This window comes from Pristis pectinata, chromosome 3 (assembly GCF_009764475.1).
Source record: "Pristis pectinata isolate sPriPec2 chromosome 3, sPriPec2.1.pri, whole genome shotgun sequence".
In the NCBI taxonomy this organism is placed as follows: Eukaryota; Metazoa; Chordata; class Chondrichthyes; order Rhinopristiformes; family Pristidae; genus Pristis; species Pristis pectinata.
Genome location: NC_067407.1, coordinates 96,069,130 through 96,085,486, shown reverse-complemented (window position 1 = coordinate 96,085,486; position 16,357 = coordinate 96,069,130). Strand labels below are relative to the sequence as shown.

Genomic DNA, 16,357 nt, shown 5'->3' with positions numbered 1-16,357 from the left:
GAAATGTAGGCATGCTAACGTGGGGTAATCTTTGGTATCTACTTTGCCCTGGATTCTTGTTGAACTGCTCTAATGTTGTTGGAGCTATGTTTGGGTAAGTGGAGGTACTCCATCATGCTCCTGACTTGTGCTATGGAACAGCTTTGGAGTTGGAATCGCTTGGCATTGGAATCCTTTTTTATTTCAAGATGTACCTTGTATATGGAAAAAAATGTTCAGTGTGTATTACAAGTTTTTCATAACAGCTTGAGTTATTCCCACTACTTAATATTAGCATGTTATGAATTATAAATTATTTACAATCTTAAGGCATATAATTCAAGGGGTTCAAACACTCACTTCAACTAATTAGTATGCAATGGCAGGAAGGCCCTAAAATGTGGCCTTTCCTCATTGTGCTATTGCAGTGACTCCACCTTGCTTTCATGCATTCCTGGACTTTCAGAGTGTGCCACTTTGCAGCAGTTGGTTCTGGACAACGCCTTGATCTGGAATACCTGCACATTTTGGGCATACCAGATGGTGGCCTTCACTCAGTTGATTGTTACAGCAGCAGTTGACAATTGTTTGTGTGCATAATTAGATATATGTGGGAAGTGAGATGATAAAGTACTGTGACATACGCACATTACTACTTCTGTTGCCTTTTGAGATGAGGGTACTGAAATGTGTTTGAAGTATGTGACGCACAAGATTTTCATCAAGATGTTCTGAGAGATTGCCTGAATCTTTGTCACAATACTGGTCAGATTGTAATTACCTTTAATGGTGAAGATGCTTAATATTTATCAGTTTTGCACTGTTCTTCATTTAGGGGAATCCAGTTGATCAGATGGGCATGAAGAGACCCCAGCTGTACGGGATGAATAGCAATCCTTATTCACAGCAGCAACAACAGCAGCAGAGTGGACCTTACCCTGGCCAACCATATGGACCTCCCACACCACAGCGCTATCCAGTGACCATGCAGAGCAGGAATCAAAGTAACATGGGAGGAATGCAATACCCACAGCAACAGGTAAACGTCACTATTAAGGATGAAACATTTTATGACTTACATAAATCCCAGCAACTCTTGTACCTTGATTTTGGACAATTTGAAATTAATTTTCTTTTTGTATCAGTTACTGTGGGGGGGGGGGGCGGGGTGGGGAGGAGAAAAAACAGGGAGGGAAGGAACAATAGTTAGTTATAAAATTAACTGAATTCAAATTCATTGTAGACTGTGCAGAATAAGCAATGTGTGATGATGATGTTCAGGTAGCCTTAGTGTCATGTATGAAGTTTGTGCCAGGAAAAGGTGTTGCCTTGAAACTATGCCCCTGTATCCACAGTAACTTTGTAATCAGGAAAAAGAAATAAAATGTTGCAATTTTGAGTTTTGGGCACCACAAAACACTTTAGAATCAATTTTTGAAGTGCAGTCAGTGTAGGAATTATGGCAGCCAATTCATGTATAGCAAGCTTCCATAAATGGCAATCTCTTCCTTTCACCAGAGAAGACACTTTGGGCCTCTCTCAAACATTTCAGTAGAGGAGTCTTCTACTCCCTCAATAGTGTTAAACCCCTCAGGTGCTTGTCTCTGGAGTGGGACTTGAACCTAGCACTTTTTGATATGAGCAAGAATGCAACAGTTGAACCACAGCTGACAATAGGACTCAAAGAACGTCCTATGCCTCTCTTCTCAAGACTCGACTGACTTGGCAGATTCAGTCACTACTGTTAAATGGGGAACTCAACAGTTGTGAGTACCCAGATCAGAAAGGACTCAAAAATGAAATGGACCCAAAGCATGCTAATGCACATGTTAAGTACAGGCCACCCCCTCATTATGGATGTTTGGGTAACAGAAATTTGCCCTTGCAGCATTCACAGATCACTACCCAGAAATCTGAGATATGGAATAAAATTTGCTCTCTCAGAATTTGTGTGGAAAGAACAATACTTTTTTTTAACTCTCCTTGATGCATATGTAGATGACATGGCTCTGTTACGGAAAATTGCGATATGGACCATGTTCTGGGAACGCAACCCCTGTTATGTGGGGGGGGGGGGGGGGGGGGGTCATCTGTATTAATAATTGCTAAGGAACCATGCCTTTTGTATGAACTGGAAGTTAGAATGAGGAAAAGGTCTTTTTTAGATCATCTTGGTTTAATCAAGAGGTAAAATATTTGAAAAACCTTTTACTGGGCTGTCAAGCTATAACAAATCCAAATTATGAAGTAATTATCACAGCCCAACTCTGCACGTTGGTGACAATTTGACCTGGATATAAATCTATTGATACTTTTAAAGTGCGTGAGGGTTGGAACTGTATTCTTTTTATGGTGGTTGTGTTGAGTTACCTGATGACAATTGGAATAGTAATAGCTATCCTGCAGTTTGCCTTGGACTGTAAGTCAGCTGAAGAGAAAACTGAACCGTATTTCCATTGCTGTGTGGTGACTGCTGTTGAAAGTTGAGAATGTGAAGGCAGCATGAACTATGTTCAACTTGGTTTCAGTTGTGATTGTCATGCAACCTGTTGGGTATTTGGGGGCACAGTTTTGTATTTGAACATTCAGGTTTGCAGATGGCCTCCAGGTGCACTGTAGGTTTTGGTCAGTTTAATGGCATGATTGTTGAAATTTATGTTTTGCCATATTTTTCACTCCTTCTCTCCCTCCATCACTGATTATTATATTCATCAGATGCTGGATGCCCTCCAGTTTCACATCCCTTTTGTCATTTCCACTCAGATTTTTACCTGAGACCATAGTGTCTGCTACAACCACTTTCTAAAATGACATAAAATTTTACCTGGGACGTTCTTGTTTAATATCAGCTGCATGCTGCTTTTACTAATGTATCGGTTACGGAGCCTCAATAGTGAGCAGTTGATGGTTATTAAAAATTAAAGAGCAACACAATATGCTGCCAGAATTTGTCATTTGAAATTTTGCATGTTGCTACTAAATTTCAATGTTTTCATTGCTGTCAAATATATTGATCACAAAGGTGATCAGAAATATTTTTGAGTGACACTTATGAATCAAATGTCAAATTTTGATATTTAGTTATAGAATATTCTATTCTTCAAATGCCTTAACCATTCCATTATTATGAGGTTGAAGCTTTTTTCAAGATTTTTTCCATAATAATCCTAATTTAGGAAAATAATGAACTACTTTATTAAAATTGAATTTGTTTGCCTGCTATGCAAAGGTAACGTGGGCCAAAGATATCTTTCCATATTACAGTTGGCTCAACTGAGAAATTTTACAGCATATTGTACAACTTTTAAATCTTATTACCATATCTCAACTGCTATAAGGGACAAAAGGTTGACTTTTTATTTTAAGAAAAATCCAAGTTTTGGCTACGTTAGGATGTATTCTGCATTAGCTGAATTAAAAAAAAGTGGTGATTTAACAATACTGTGATCTCTTATTTAAGTGCGATAACCTCTAGTCTGGAATAATGAATTTTACAGTGTTGATACTGCATTTGAAAAAGTATTAATTGTCTTAGATCTGTTCTATTGCCAAATACACAAAGTATTAGTATTACTCGTGCATGTTAAATGTTAGGAATGCGGGATCCTAATCTTCATTAATGCTGGTGAACTTGGCTAATTTTGTTTTCTTTTAATCTACTTGAGAATTTATTATTTTAAGATGTTGGTCAGTGTTAATTTTATTTCTTTGACATTTTGATGTCTAGAGTAATTCTGAATTTTTAAGATGTCTCTGTGATGGTAGGAAAAAGATGAAACATAACTCTTTCAACCTTGCCAGTTATGATTTAACTGGTAAGCTAAGAGAATTGATGTCCATTAAAATATGATTGTGGTGTGGTCTGTCAGTCATTTTAAAAGGTGCAGTTTAAATGGAGCCTTGTGTTCTTTCCACTAATATTATGTTCATGTATTGCCTATGTTTGAGAAATGGCAACATTCAGTAAATTTAATTCATTTCAAGGATCAGTGGGCAAACTAATCATAATTATTACAGTCATAAGTAACAAATTTAATAATTGATTAGATAAAAATGTGTATATTTTTAAGAACCTTATTGAATACTGTAACTAATGGGTATTGGTTTTAAGATTTGGGCCCAGTAATTTATGAATGTCTGTATATTCGAGCCTGAAATTGAGTTGAATTTTTCATCCATCTACGGTAACTATTTTAACATCTATTGGTCAAAACTTTTTTGTTATGTTCACACCAGTGATATTTGCTGATGAATGAAGGAAGGTTAACTTGATACGTAATAGAGCTTCAGGTCATCATTGAGAAATGCCGTCTTTAGTTATGTACTGGTATAGGTGTGAGCTGAAACAACTGTGTGTCAATGAAATTTTGTCAAGTGAACAAATCTGAAATGTCAACAATGGATTGGAAAGAGGAAGTTGAACCATTCTTTCTTATGACACAGGAGGCCATTCTGTCTACGTTGGCTCCAAGTAAAGCAGTCCCCTTTACCATAAAATTTAATCTTTCTCGTATCCCCATCAAGTCCTCTTTTGGTTTATTTTGGCAATCTTATCTATATTAAGGGGCAACTTGCAGCAGTCAGTTAACCTACCAGCACATCTTTGCAATGTGGGAGGAAGCCAGAGCACCCATCAGAAACCCACACTGGTATGGGGAGAATATGCAAACTTGATGCAGACACCACCTGTGGTCAGGATTAAAACCAGGTGCCTGGAGATGTGCCACTGAGGAAGCTCATTTACATAAAGTTTGTAAGTGTTTGTCATGGCAAGATAAATCAATGTTCTATTAATACTATTAATTATCTTGAAAGTAAAACAGTGCTGTGAATCCATCAGATTGGAAAATCACTCAGTGCATCCTGATTTCTGCCCTAGGAGTAAAAGTAATTTATGTTTGAGACGGGAATGTGGAGTGCACTTGTTTTTTTATATATTCCCTAGCCCCACATTCTTTCGACACCAGGTTTCCATAATCCTGATCAGTTCTATTCTCTTGTCAGTGTTGGTCTGATATTTGATTAGTCTGGTGGTCTAAACGCAAAGTGCTGCAAATTCAACACTTCAATTCTCAATTTCCTTTTAATAAATTGCAGCTGTCATCTGCCATTGCTTTACTGCACTATGTCCTTGCTGCCATTGCCTGTCAAGTGATTTACTCTTTGCATAAATGGTTCAACTTCCATATTGAGGAATAATAATCTGTTAAATGAAATAAATAGTATGTTGCAGCATGAAAAAAAGCTCATTGGCTCCTTAAGTCTGCACCTGCAATGGAATAGTGAATAGGATAGATAGGATGGTGGCAAAGGAGATGGCTTCAAGTCAGACTTCAAGTTCAAATGATGGATAAATTAATTTGAATGAGCCACTTGGTCCTACACTCCTTGGTCCACGTACCCTTGAATTTACTCTTTGAAACAATTACTGAATTTCCTTTCTAAAGCAAGCTATAAACTTCAAATGACTGAGTCCCATTCAGTAGCTATCATCTGAACGTGAAAAAAACCTTGTTTGCATGACCAGCATTTTAAGTTCACCTTTTTTAAAAAAAATTCTAAATGCTCAAATAGCAAAACTAGGATGCATGTTAACACTGAAGTCCCAGCAAACTTAATCAATTTTAAATAAGTTGGTCTTTTTAGATTGCTTAGAAATACTCAACCACATACCAATCAACACAGGGAAAAATGGGGTGGGGGTGGTGTACAAGAATCACAGAATTTCCTGGAACTGATGTGAAAAGGCACTTAGACTCCAAGATAGCAATTATGGTGAGCAATGAGAGCTTTAATCAGTAGTGTAATTATGAAGCTTGTCTTGGAGACAAGATATTGGTTTTCTGCTGTCAGGTATCAACCACTGTTTCAATACTGTCCTGTGGATGCTGATTCAGGGCCCAAGCTTGCGTGGTCTGCTGATATTTACTCAATGGAGAGATGAAATGCTTCAGTGTATAATCAGAAGCAGTACTTGTTAAGGATTCTGATATTGATAATTTTTTTTGTATGTTCTGTAACGTACAGCACAGAAACAGGCCCTTTGACCCACCATGTCCATGCTGACCTTTTTTTGTCCATCTACACTAATCCCATTTACCTGAACTGGGTCCATATCCTTCCACAAAAAACAATGGAACACTAAGAACTCAGCATGTCAAGTCGCGTCTTTGGAGGCAAAAAGTGTAAGTCGATGTTTTGGGTCATGACCCTGCATCAGGACCAAGAGAGAACGGGGAAAGATTGCCAATTTATAGCAGTGCCTAGGTGGGTGGGGATGGGACAGAGGCTGGTAGGTGATGGGTGGAACCAGAGGGGAAGGGGATGATGGGCAGATGGAATTAGGTGAGGGAGGGTGGGACAGAATGTACAGTATCTTCTGTCTCCATTTCCTTCTATGCCTTTTAAGTGCTTGTCTAAATGTCTCTTAAATGTGTACTCCACCACATCCTCTGGCAGTGAGTTCCAGACATCAATTACTCTAAACAAAATTTGCCCCTCAAATTCCGTTTAAAATTCCTTCCTCTCACCTTAAGCCTGTGCCCTCCTTGTTTTTGACCATTACCATCAGGAAACAATTTTGACTTCCTACCCTATCTATGCCACTTGTACACTGAGCTCATCCCTCTGCTTTCTCTGCTCTTGAAAAAGTGAACCCAGCCTAGCCTATCCAATCCATCCCCATAACTAAAGTCAGTGAAACCAGGCAAAGTCCTGGTGAAATGCAGACATGACACTGCAGGTACTGTAATTTGCAGCAAAAAGCAAACCGCTGGAGGAACTCAGTGGGTCAGGCAGCATCACGATGCAAGTCTAGACACAAGATGTCAACTATCCCTTTGCCTCCACAGATATTGCCCAACCTGTTGAGTTCCTCCAGTTTATTTCTAACAACCTGGTGAATCTCCTCTACATTCTTCAACGCAACCACGCCCTTCCTCTAGTGTGTAAATTGACAGCAAATGTAATCATTTGCCTTTCTGTAGTCACTTCATGGTTTATTTGAGTTTGTACTGGCTACAGGATTATTTGGTAATAAGTGTTATTACTGCAAGCTTACTGAGAAATAGTTACTTCAGTCACTATTCTAGCTATTGATATAAAATAAAAACACAAAGTTGTAAATACTCAACAGGTCAAGCCTCAACTATGGGAAGAGAAACAGGTAATGCTTCAGATTGAAGACCAACTGAGTATTTCCAGCATTTTGTTTTTATTTTGGATTTCGAGCATCTGCAGTTATTTTGCTTTTCATTTACCAATCAGTGATGTATTTTGTATGTCAACAGCATTGAGGATACTAGCTCCTAGCAATTGTAGTGGTGGTTGGCACAAGCTTGAAATTGAATTTGGCAACTAAAATGATGATACTTTGCACATGAGCCTGTAAGTTAACACCAAAGTATAATGACTGTGTTTTGGTGACATGATTTCAGAGTTCTAATGCTTCTCTTTCTGCCCCTGCATGCTCTTCCCCACCACCTGCATTCCATGTTTATAAACTATTTTTTGAAAAGGGTGGGTTACTTGGTGCAATGCTACAGCCGCTGTTCTATTGCTGTATGATTTTAAAAAGTAGGCACAAGGAGTTCATGAAGAATTTTTCTTCTTTCCTGAAAGTACTGATTTTTACTCGTGCTCTAGTTGTATCTCACCCAAATATCAGTAATGTTTATGTTCTGAGCATTGATGCTGCTAAATTATGTGACCTTGGAGACGATTAAAGCCCAATTTACTTATTTAAAAATCTATTGTTCACACACTGCCTTGTGCCAGGAACTGCATGGATAATGATCAGAAATGGAATACAAGAAGTAAACGCAAGAGAAGGCTTGTCATGCAGCCTCTCTGGTCTGCTCCCTCATTCAATAAAATTGTGGCAGATCATATGCCATCGGTCTACTTTACTGTCAGAGTCCCAAATGCTCTGATTTCTTAGTGTCCAAAAAGTTATTGAATTCAGCCTTGAATATACTCAATAACTGGCCCTCTGAGGTAGAGGATTCCAAAGATTTACAGACCTTTGTAACAGAAATACCATCTCGACTTTAAATGGCAGACCTCTTTCCCTGAGACTCTGCTGCCCAGTTCTAGATTCAGCAACTGGAGAAAACTGTCTCTTGGCTTTACCCTGCCAGACCTTTGCAAAATGGATGAAATTACCTCTTATTCTTTGACACTCCATTGGATCTGCACCATAAACCACTGCACTGGTTTTATCTTTACCCCAACATTATCTAGTTCCTGATATTTCCTCCTCAAATTGGCTTCACTAAAACACCATAACTGTAAATTTTTCCACATTACATCATCCACCGGCTTGTCCATTTGCTTAACTTGTTTATATACCTTTGCAGACTTCTTGTATCATCCTCATGGCTTAATTTCTCACTTACCTGTGTCCTCAGCAAATTTGAATATGTTACACTGTCTTTTCATTAATATTTAATATAAATTGTGAATAGCTGAGGGCCTATTACTAATTCCTGTGGCACACCCTGATTTAATTTTCAGGTTTGCAGACTTTTCCCACTGTGTTCAGTTCTTTAACCAATCTGCCATCTGAGCTAAAATGTACACCTCACCCTTTGAGTCCTTATTGAGGCTTTTATCAAAAGTTTTTGGGGAAATAAATCACATCCACTGGTTCTCTCTTCCTCTGTCCTTTTCAAAAAAAAAAACCTCTTAGATTGGTCAAGCACTATTTTCCCCCTCAAAACTACTTTGACTTTGCCTAGTCTTTATTATGATTTTCTAAATGTCTTTTTGCCAGAACCAAAATGATGAACTCAGATTGGACTGATCACTACTCTACTGCCACCCCATATCTGGGTAGGAAGCACACCATTCTGGTTCACATTGTCTTAATATTGGGGAATTGTGTTCATTTTGTCTTTTGTGGCTTTCATGCTCAGTATGAGTAGAGCTTTTGGGTATGAGATCTTTGGTGTTTTGGAGGTCAGTCCTAACTTCCCTGCATTGCTTAAATTTGCAAATGCTGGAATCTTCTGATTTGTCTAGGAAGTTAATGGGCCATCATTAAGCACACATGCATGCCCATCACCCCGCAATCAGGATGATTACAAGTGAAAAATCAGGATTAAAAAAAAATCCCAACCCTAAATGTGGAATTGAAAATTAACTGTGAAGGTTAAAGCTGGTGTAATTCCTGAAATGTGTACAGTAGAACTTCACTGTTTTCAGTCCTGTAAGGAACTGTTGGAACTTGTTTTGTGAAATGTAGCTTGGGTAAATTGAATAGGGAGCCTGTGATCACTAAATTATTCATGTAATTATGGATAAGGAAAAATCAAATGCAATGAGGACTGTTAGTTTCAGTGAGCTGAAGAGGCAGATAAAACAGTGAAGGACCAGTGGGAAAGCATTCACAGAGTAACGTCTGTGTGAAAGCAACGTTTATATATCAAATAAATGTTAAGATATCGAATGACCTCTCCTGGGTCCAGCAAATAAATGCAATCACAAGGAAGGCATGCCATCGTCTTTACTTTCTTAGCTGTTTAAGGAGGTTCGGCTTGTCACCAAACACTAACAAACTCCTACAGCTGTACTGTTGAAAGTATTCTGACTGGTTGCATCGTGGTCTGGTATGGCAATTCAAATGCGCAGAAACTTAAGAAGCCGCAGAGATAGGTGGACTCAGCCCAATACATCAAAAGCACGTCCCTTCTTACCATTGGTAGTATCTACAGGAGGAGCTGCCTCAGAGGCAACATCCATCATAAAAGATCCCCACCATTCAGGCTGTGCCATCTTCTCACAGCTACCATCAGGCAGGAGGTACAGAAGGCTGAATTCCCACACCACCAGGTTCAAGAACAGCTACTTCCCTTCAACCATTTTGTTCTTGAACCAACCAGCACAACCCTAATCACTTTGCACTAAAATGGACTTTGTTTTTCTTTGTTCCAATTATGTTCTTTCTTGTAAAAAATTGGGTATAAATTATATTTTTCTTTTGAATGCTGCTTATGTGTTGCTGTGTGCCTGTGATGCTGCTGTAAGTAAGTTTTTCATTGCACCTGTGCATATGTGTACTAGTGCATATGACAATAAATTTAACTTTAACATTTCAGTAAATTGGGGTGGGGGGGGGGAGCGGTACAAAGCTCTCTCCACAAGTATCCATAGAATGTGGATCTTGTGATAGTGAAAAATGTCTTAGATACTTGGGTGAAAAGACTGTGGAAACAGAAGTAGTTAATGCCTTGGGTTGATCATTGCAACTCAGAACTGGAATAAACTGGGAGTACAAGATTTAAGACAGAGTGAGTAAATGGGAAGGGGAAGTATGAACAAAAAGTGAAGTCTCTGGTGGAATGGAAAGAAGGGCAACCTAAATGAATATTTCCAGTATCTTGTGTTCATTGTGCATTTCTAGATTCTGCAGCATTTTTTATTTAAATTAAATATTTGGCTCATAACTCAGTGGATAATCTGAATACAAGGGAGAATTGCAGGAAAGTACAAGGAAGTAATTCCAGGAAATAAGATTTTGAGCAAATGATCACGTTGAGCACTGTTTTAAGAGGGAGTACTAAGGAATCGGAAGTGTTCACAAATGAATACAATGTGAAATGCAAGCAGCTGGTATCTCCAAAAACAAGAGATGGACAATAAGAGGTGGGGGAACAATATGAAATCAAAGAAAAATAGTACAAAAAATATGAAAATTACCACAGATTCTGGTAATAGTGAAGAAAAGTAGAAGGTGGCAAGGCCAACAATGAGTTACAAAAATAGTGTATAGGTATAGCCATGATCAGCAGTTGTTTTACCTTGGGGTGGTCAACAGCATTGTGAGCCCTTTGAAAACTTCTGATATTATAAATGAATACCAGGAAGTGGCAGACATATTGAATAATTCCTTTGTTCCTCTCCAGTAAATCATTGACACAATCTTGGATGGAATTTGCCAAAATTAACAATACAATGATGATGAAGAAAATTAATGGCAGCAAATGAGTAACCTTGTGAATTTGTCAAGTGTTTGATCGAAAGGATTTTGAAGCAGATGAGAATGCCTATGTCTCTGCAATGATCATCCAAAGTTCCAACTCGGGGACTGGTGTTTGGATTTGAAAATTGTATATGTTTATTCAAGAAATGAAAGGAAGGGAAAGCAGGGAATTATTGATAAGTTATTTCCTAGCCACAGTAAACTATCAGAATCTGTAATGATTGACTGACCACCTTTAATTTTCAGTTGATTGGAAATGGTCAGCATAAAATTGGTCAGAAGTGAGAAACTGAAAGAATTAAAAACAATATTTCATTATAGTTGGAAATAAGTAGTTGTGTCCCTTGAGATTCTGTTTGGAGGCATTGCTGCTTACTGTGAACACTCAACGCTGGCTGATTGCGCGGAATGACCTGTTTCTATGTTGATAACTTGCGCGTGTCTCTCCTATTCATTTGCAAATGTTGAAAATAGATTCAGGCCATCCCCAGGTAAAGCACTGGATCCGTTTTTACAAATGTCCATATGTTGGAAAATACACAAATTACAATATGGTAACCATATCTCCATAGTATTGCAATGAATGGCATCAAAAGCACACAAGATTAATGATAAAGAACAATTACTAAAAGTGGAGAGAAAGAGGAAACTAGTTCTGCTGTTTGTAGGAACAAATGTATGTACTTATGTTGGACTTCTAAATTTAATGGTATTATGGGAACTCACTCTCATGTAGGGATGTACATAAGTTGGGTGTCTGTAGCCTGGGCATGGCCTGTATTTCAGTGAGAACTTCAGGGAATGTTGATGAAATGGAATATAATCAGATTGATGCTTTTCAAAGAGAAAATGGCAAGGTGTGTCTTTTGTTTAGAAAAATATTCAAGTAACAAATGACCTGCTATGAAAAATGGAATAAATAAGACTTGCAAGACCCTGCTCATAGTGGGTTATGTTCCTGGAAATGGGGGATGGATTATTGAGATGTACTGTTAACTGTTATATTTACTTTCGGTGCTTGGAGCATTGGTTTTCTATGGCAGTGGTAGGCCTGGGCATTGGATAGCATTCCATCTTCTAGCAGTTTGCATTGTTAATCCATTAATTTATTAAAAGGTCTAGTTTTGATACTTATTGGACTACTTCCATTTTGGTGTTTTTTGTGCTAAGATTGCATGAAAGTAGCCTTCATGTGTTTTTTTTATATATATTGGATTTAGTGAAGAGTTGATTGGAACATGAGTTTTTATGAGATCATACAATATAAATGACACTTCCTGCAGAGCAGCTTAATCTCTGATGTTTGACAGGATCAGAGGCACAGCTTTCTCTTGGGTTGCTGCCTCTTTCTTTTCCAATATATTTTCTTGTTAGCTCCTTTCCTTCCCTTCCCTGAATCCATAACTTTCTGTGGCATTGGCAACAGCACAACAGTAGGTAATGGGAGTCTAGACCAACGCCTGCAAAAGCATGATGGCCCTACCTTACAAGTGAAATCGCTATCAGCACCTGATTGGTGTAAAGATATTTGAATTTTTTATTGTTGATAATTTGCTCATTTGAAAAAAACTACAAAATCCATGCGTGGATAGATATGATCTAAAAATGGAGCCAGCATGGGTTTGTTGAACACATTGTTTCATGAACTTGAGGTTTTGCTGGGATAACAGATTGGGGAATTAAAACCATGCAGCTGAGATTCATGTGGGGCACAGTAAGGAAATAAGTAGCTTGGCTTAACTACCTCCACAGTGCCTGTAGGTGCTGATTGGCTGAAATTACCAACTGGTTGACTGAAATAAAAGACCTTGTAAATAGAGGTATTGAGTATAAAGCTATAGTTGACTCTCCCTGTTCATTAAAAGTCTGGGCTTCTTCCTTGAATTTTTCCAACCAGCTCTTGGTGTCAAAATTTTCTCAGTCTGCTGTCAGTCTCATCCTTTTGCTCGTTTCTTGAAACCTGTTTGGACATGTGGTTTCTTAAAGGAAGCATCTGTCTAATTCTGTATGGTTAAATGAAAAATATTTGCTCTCTGAGACTTTGTTTCATCAAGCCATGTTTACTGCCTTAACAGTTTCTAAGTTTCCCCAGGCCTACATTCTTAATTGTGGATTTCAGAATTTTCCTGGCAATTGATGTTGGGCTAACTGGTCTCCTGTTCCCAAGATTCACTTTCCTTTTGTTTAATTGTTCTTTGGATGATACTAAAAAATGTTGATATCACATCACAGAAACTTGTTCAGCGAAGTTGGTTCCGAGTGATGGGTTAAGGGAGAGAATTCCAAAGCTTAGACTATTAGCAGTTAGGTAAGGCTGCCAGTAATGATAGATCAAAGTTCAAGTTTTGTATGTATGAAGGAAATTGCACTTGGAGTCTATGGGGGAAAAAAGCAGCATTGAGAGTTGCTCAACTGGGAGCCAATGTATAACATCAGTCACAGGAATAGTGGTGAAATTGACAGAGCGAGCTTAGAAGTTAAGGAAAGACGAACAAATTGCGGCATGCCAGAAATGCTTAGGAATTGTTGAATCTAGAATTAATAGGTGTGGATGAATGTTTCACCAGCAGCTGTTTCAAAACTTCTTTGTAATTTTGGCCTGGTTTGTATGTTATGCCTCCTAATATTTTTGTCATGAATTTGAAGTACAATAAGGGAACTAAAGATTAAATTTGGCCCATTGTCAATTTAAGCATTTAGACTTTTAACAATTTCTAACTTGGGCAAATTTAATTTTTAAGCAAACAATGCTGTAATCACTTAGCAGATCAAGCAACATCTATGGATGGAGAGATAGATATTGATCTTAAATGTTAATTCTATCATTCTTTGAAAGTTTCAGAATTTGTTCATGGTAGCATGCTGTGGCAAACTGAGGAATCAGAATCAGGTTCATTAGCACTGACATATGTCATGAAATTTGTTTTGTGGCAGCAATACAGTGCAAGACATACAGACATTAAAAATAACTAAGTTACAAAAATTAGTGCAAAAGAGAAATAACGAGGTAGTGTTCATGGACTGTTCAGAAATCTGGTGGATGGGGGGAAAAAAACTGTTCCTGAAACGTTGTGTGGGTCTTCAGGCTCCTGTACCACCTCCCTGATGGCAGTAATGTGAGGAGGGCATGTCCTGGGTAGTGATGGTCCTTAATGATGCTGCCACCTTGAGGCACCGTCTCTTGAAGATGTCCTCGATGGTGGAGAGGGTTGTGTCTGTGATGGAGCTGGCTGAGCCTACAACCCTCTGCAACCTCTCTTAATCCTGTGCATTGGAGCCTCCATACCAGGCAGTGATGCAACCAGTCAGAATGCTCTCCACTGCACATCTGTAGAAATTCGCACGAGTCTTTGGTGACATACCAAATCTCCTTCTACACCTAATGAAGCAGAGCCACTGGCGTGCCGCCTTTGTGATTTCTTCAAGTTCCTGGGCATCAACATCTCAGATCCTCTTAGTGTTCTCATGACCTCCCTTTCCTGAAGTCCACAATCAATTCCTTGGTCTTGCTGACATTGAGTGTGAGGTGGTTGTTGTGACACCACTCAACCAGCTGATCTATCTCACTCCTGTATGCTACCTCATCGCCATCTGAGATTCTGCCAACAACAGTGGTGTCATTGGCGAATTTATAGATGGCATTTGAGCTGTGCCTAGCCACACAGTCATGAGAGTAGAGCAGTGGGCTAAGTACGCATCCTTGAGGTGCACCTGTATTGATTGTTAGCAAGGAGGAGAAGTTACTACAAATCCGCACTGACTGTGTTCTCCCGATAAGGAAGTCAAGGATCCAGTTGCAGAGGGAGGTACAGAGACCCAGGTTTTGAAGCTTGTTGATTAGTACTGAGGGGATGATTAGTACTGGTTTTGAACGCCGAGCTGTAGTCGATAAACAGCAGCCTGACCCATGTTTTGCTGTTGTCTAGGTGCTCCAAAGCCGATTGGCGAGCCAGTGAGATTGCGTCTGCTGTGGACCCCTGTTGTGGCCATGGGCAAATTGCAACGGTCCAGGTCCTTGCTCAGGCAGGAGTTAATTCTAGCCATGACTGATCTCTCAAAGCACTTCATTACAGTAATGTAAGTGCTACCAGGCAATTGTTGTTGAGACAGCTCACCCTGTTCTTCTTGAGCACTTGTATGTGTGCTGCCCTTTTGAAGCAGGTGGGCACCTCCGACTGTAGCAGTGAGAGGTTGAAGATGTCCTTGAACACTTCAGCTAGTTGGTTGGCACAGATTTTTAGTACCCTGCCAGGTACATTAGGGCCTGACACCTTGAGAGGCTTCACCCTTTTGAAGGATGTTCTGACGTCGACCTCTGAGACAGATCACAGGGTTGTCGGATGCTGTGGGGATTTGCACAAGTGTGGTGGTGTTCTCCCTTTCAAAGCATGTATAAAAGGCGTTGAGCTCATCAGGGAGTGGGGCATCACTACCATTTATGCTGTTAAGCTTTGCCTAATAGGAAGTAATGGTATGCAAAGCCTGCTGCAGCTGTCGTGCATTCAATTGTGTCTCTAACTTCACGTGGAATTGCCTTTTCGGTCTCACGATGGCCTTCGGAATGTCATACCTGGACTTTTTGTATGGTTCTGGATCGCTGGTCTTGAATGCCATAGATCTAGCCCTCGACTAGAGGATGATATCAATCAACTTCATTTGAACGTAGAGGCTTGCAGAAAGGAAAGACAAGATAGAATTCAATACCAAAGTGTGAGATGATGCATTTTAGCAGAAGGAATGAGGAGAAGCAATAAAGACTTAATAGCATTGTCCTAAAGGATGCAGAAACGGGAAACCTCGGACTTCATGTGCATAGATCTTTGAAAATGGCAGGGCAGATTGAGAGAGTAGTTAGCAAAGCATATGGGATCTAGGGTTTTGTAAATCGAGGTATTGAGTATAAAGCTATAGTTAGCCCACAGTTGGAGTACAGGCAGTCCCTGGGTTATGCAAAGGTTCTATTCCTGAGAACTGTCCATAAGCTGATTTTTCTGCAAGTCAGTTTTCTACACACACTTGCTATAATGCATTTCATTGAATATTCACCCTGACACTACCCATAATTAAGTTAATGTATGTATCTTGTACTCTGTAATTAATGAATACCACAAAACATATTATTCTTATTGCTATCTTTTTAATAAAAATGCTTTAATATATGCGAGAATTTGTAAAATTGGATTTCCATAAGTTAAGTGATTTGTAACCTGGACGGCCCTTGTATTATGTCATTTCTGGTCATCACACTTTAGGAAGGGTTTGAAAGTCCTTAAGAGGACGCCTAGGAGATCTGTAATGGTGATTGCGGGTTGAGGGATTTTAGTTACAAAGTCAGGCAGGTGGATCTGGGAAGGTTCTCCTTAAAGCAAAGGAAGGTGAGGGGAGATTTGGTAGAAG

The 16,357-nt window shown here is 39.2% G+C and overlaps 1 protein-coding gene across 4 annotated transcripts in view; it reads left to right on the top strand.

Moving 5' to 3' along the window:
- Nucleotides 1-16,357, top strand: part of arid1b (AT rich interactive domain 1B (SWI1-like)) — a 349,190-nt gene that overhangs the window by 30,825 nt on the left and 302,008 nt on the right. For all 4 annotated transcript variants that reach the window (XM_052011358.1, XM_052011361.1, XM_052011359.1 and 1 more), the window contains exon 2: nt 815-1,018. In XM_052011358.1, coding sequence (XP_051867318.1) covers nt 815-1,018 — 204 coding nt within the window. The remainder of the gene's footprint in view (nt 1-814; nt 1,019-16,357) is intronic.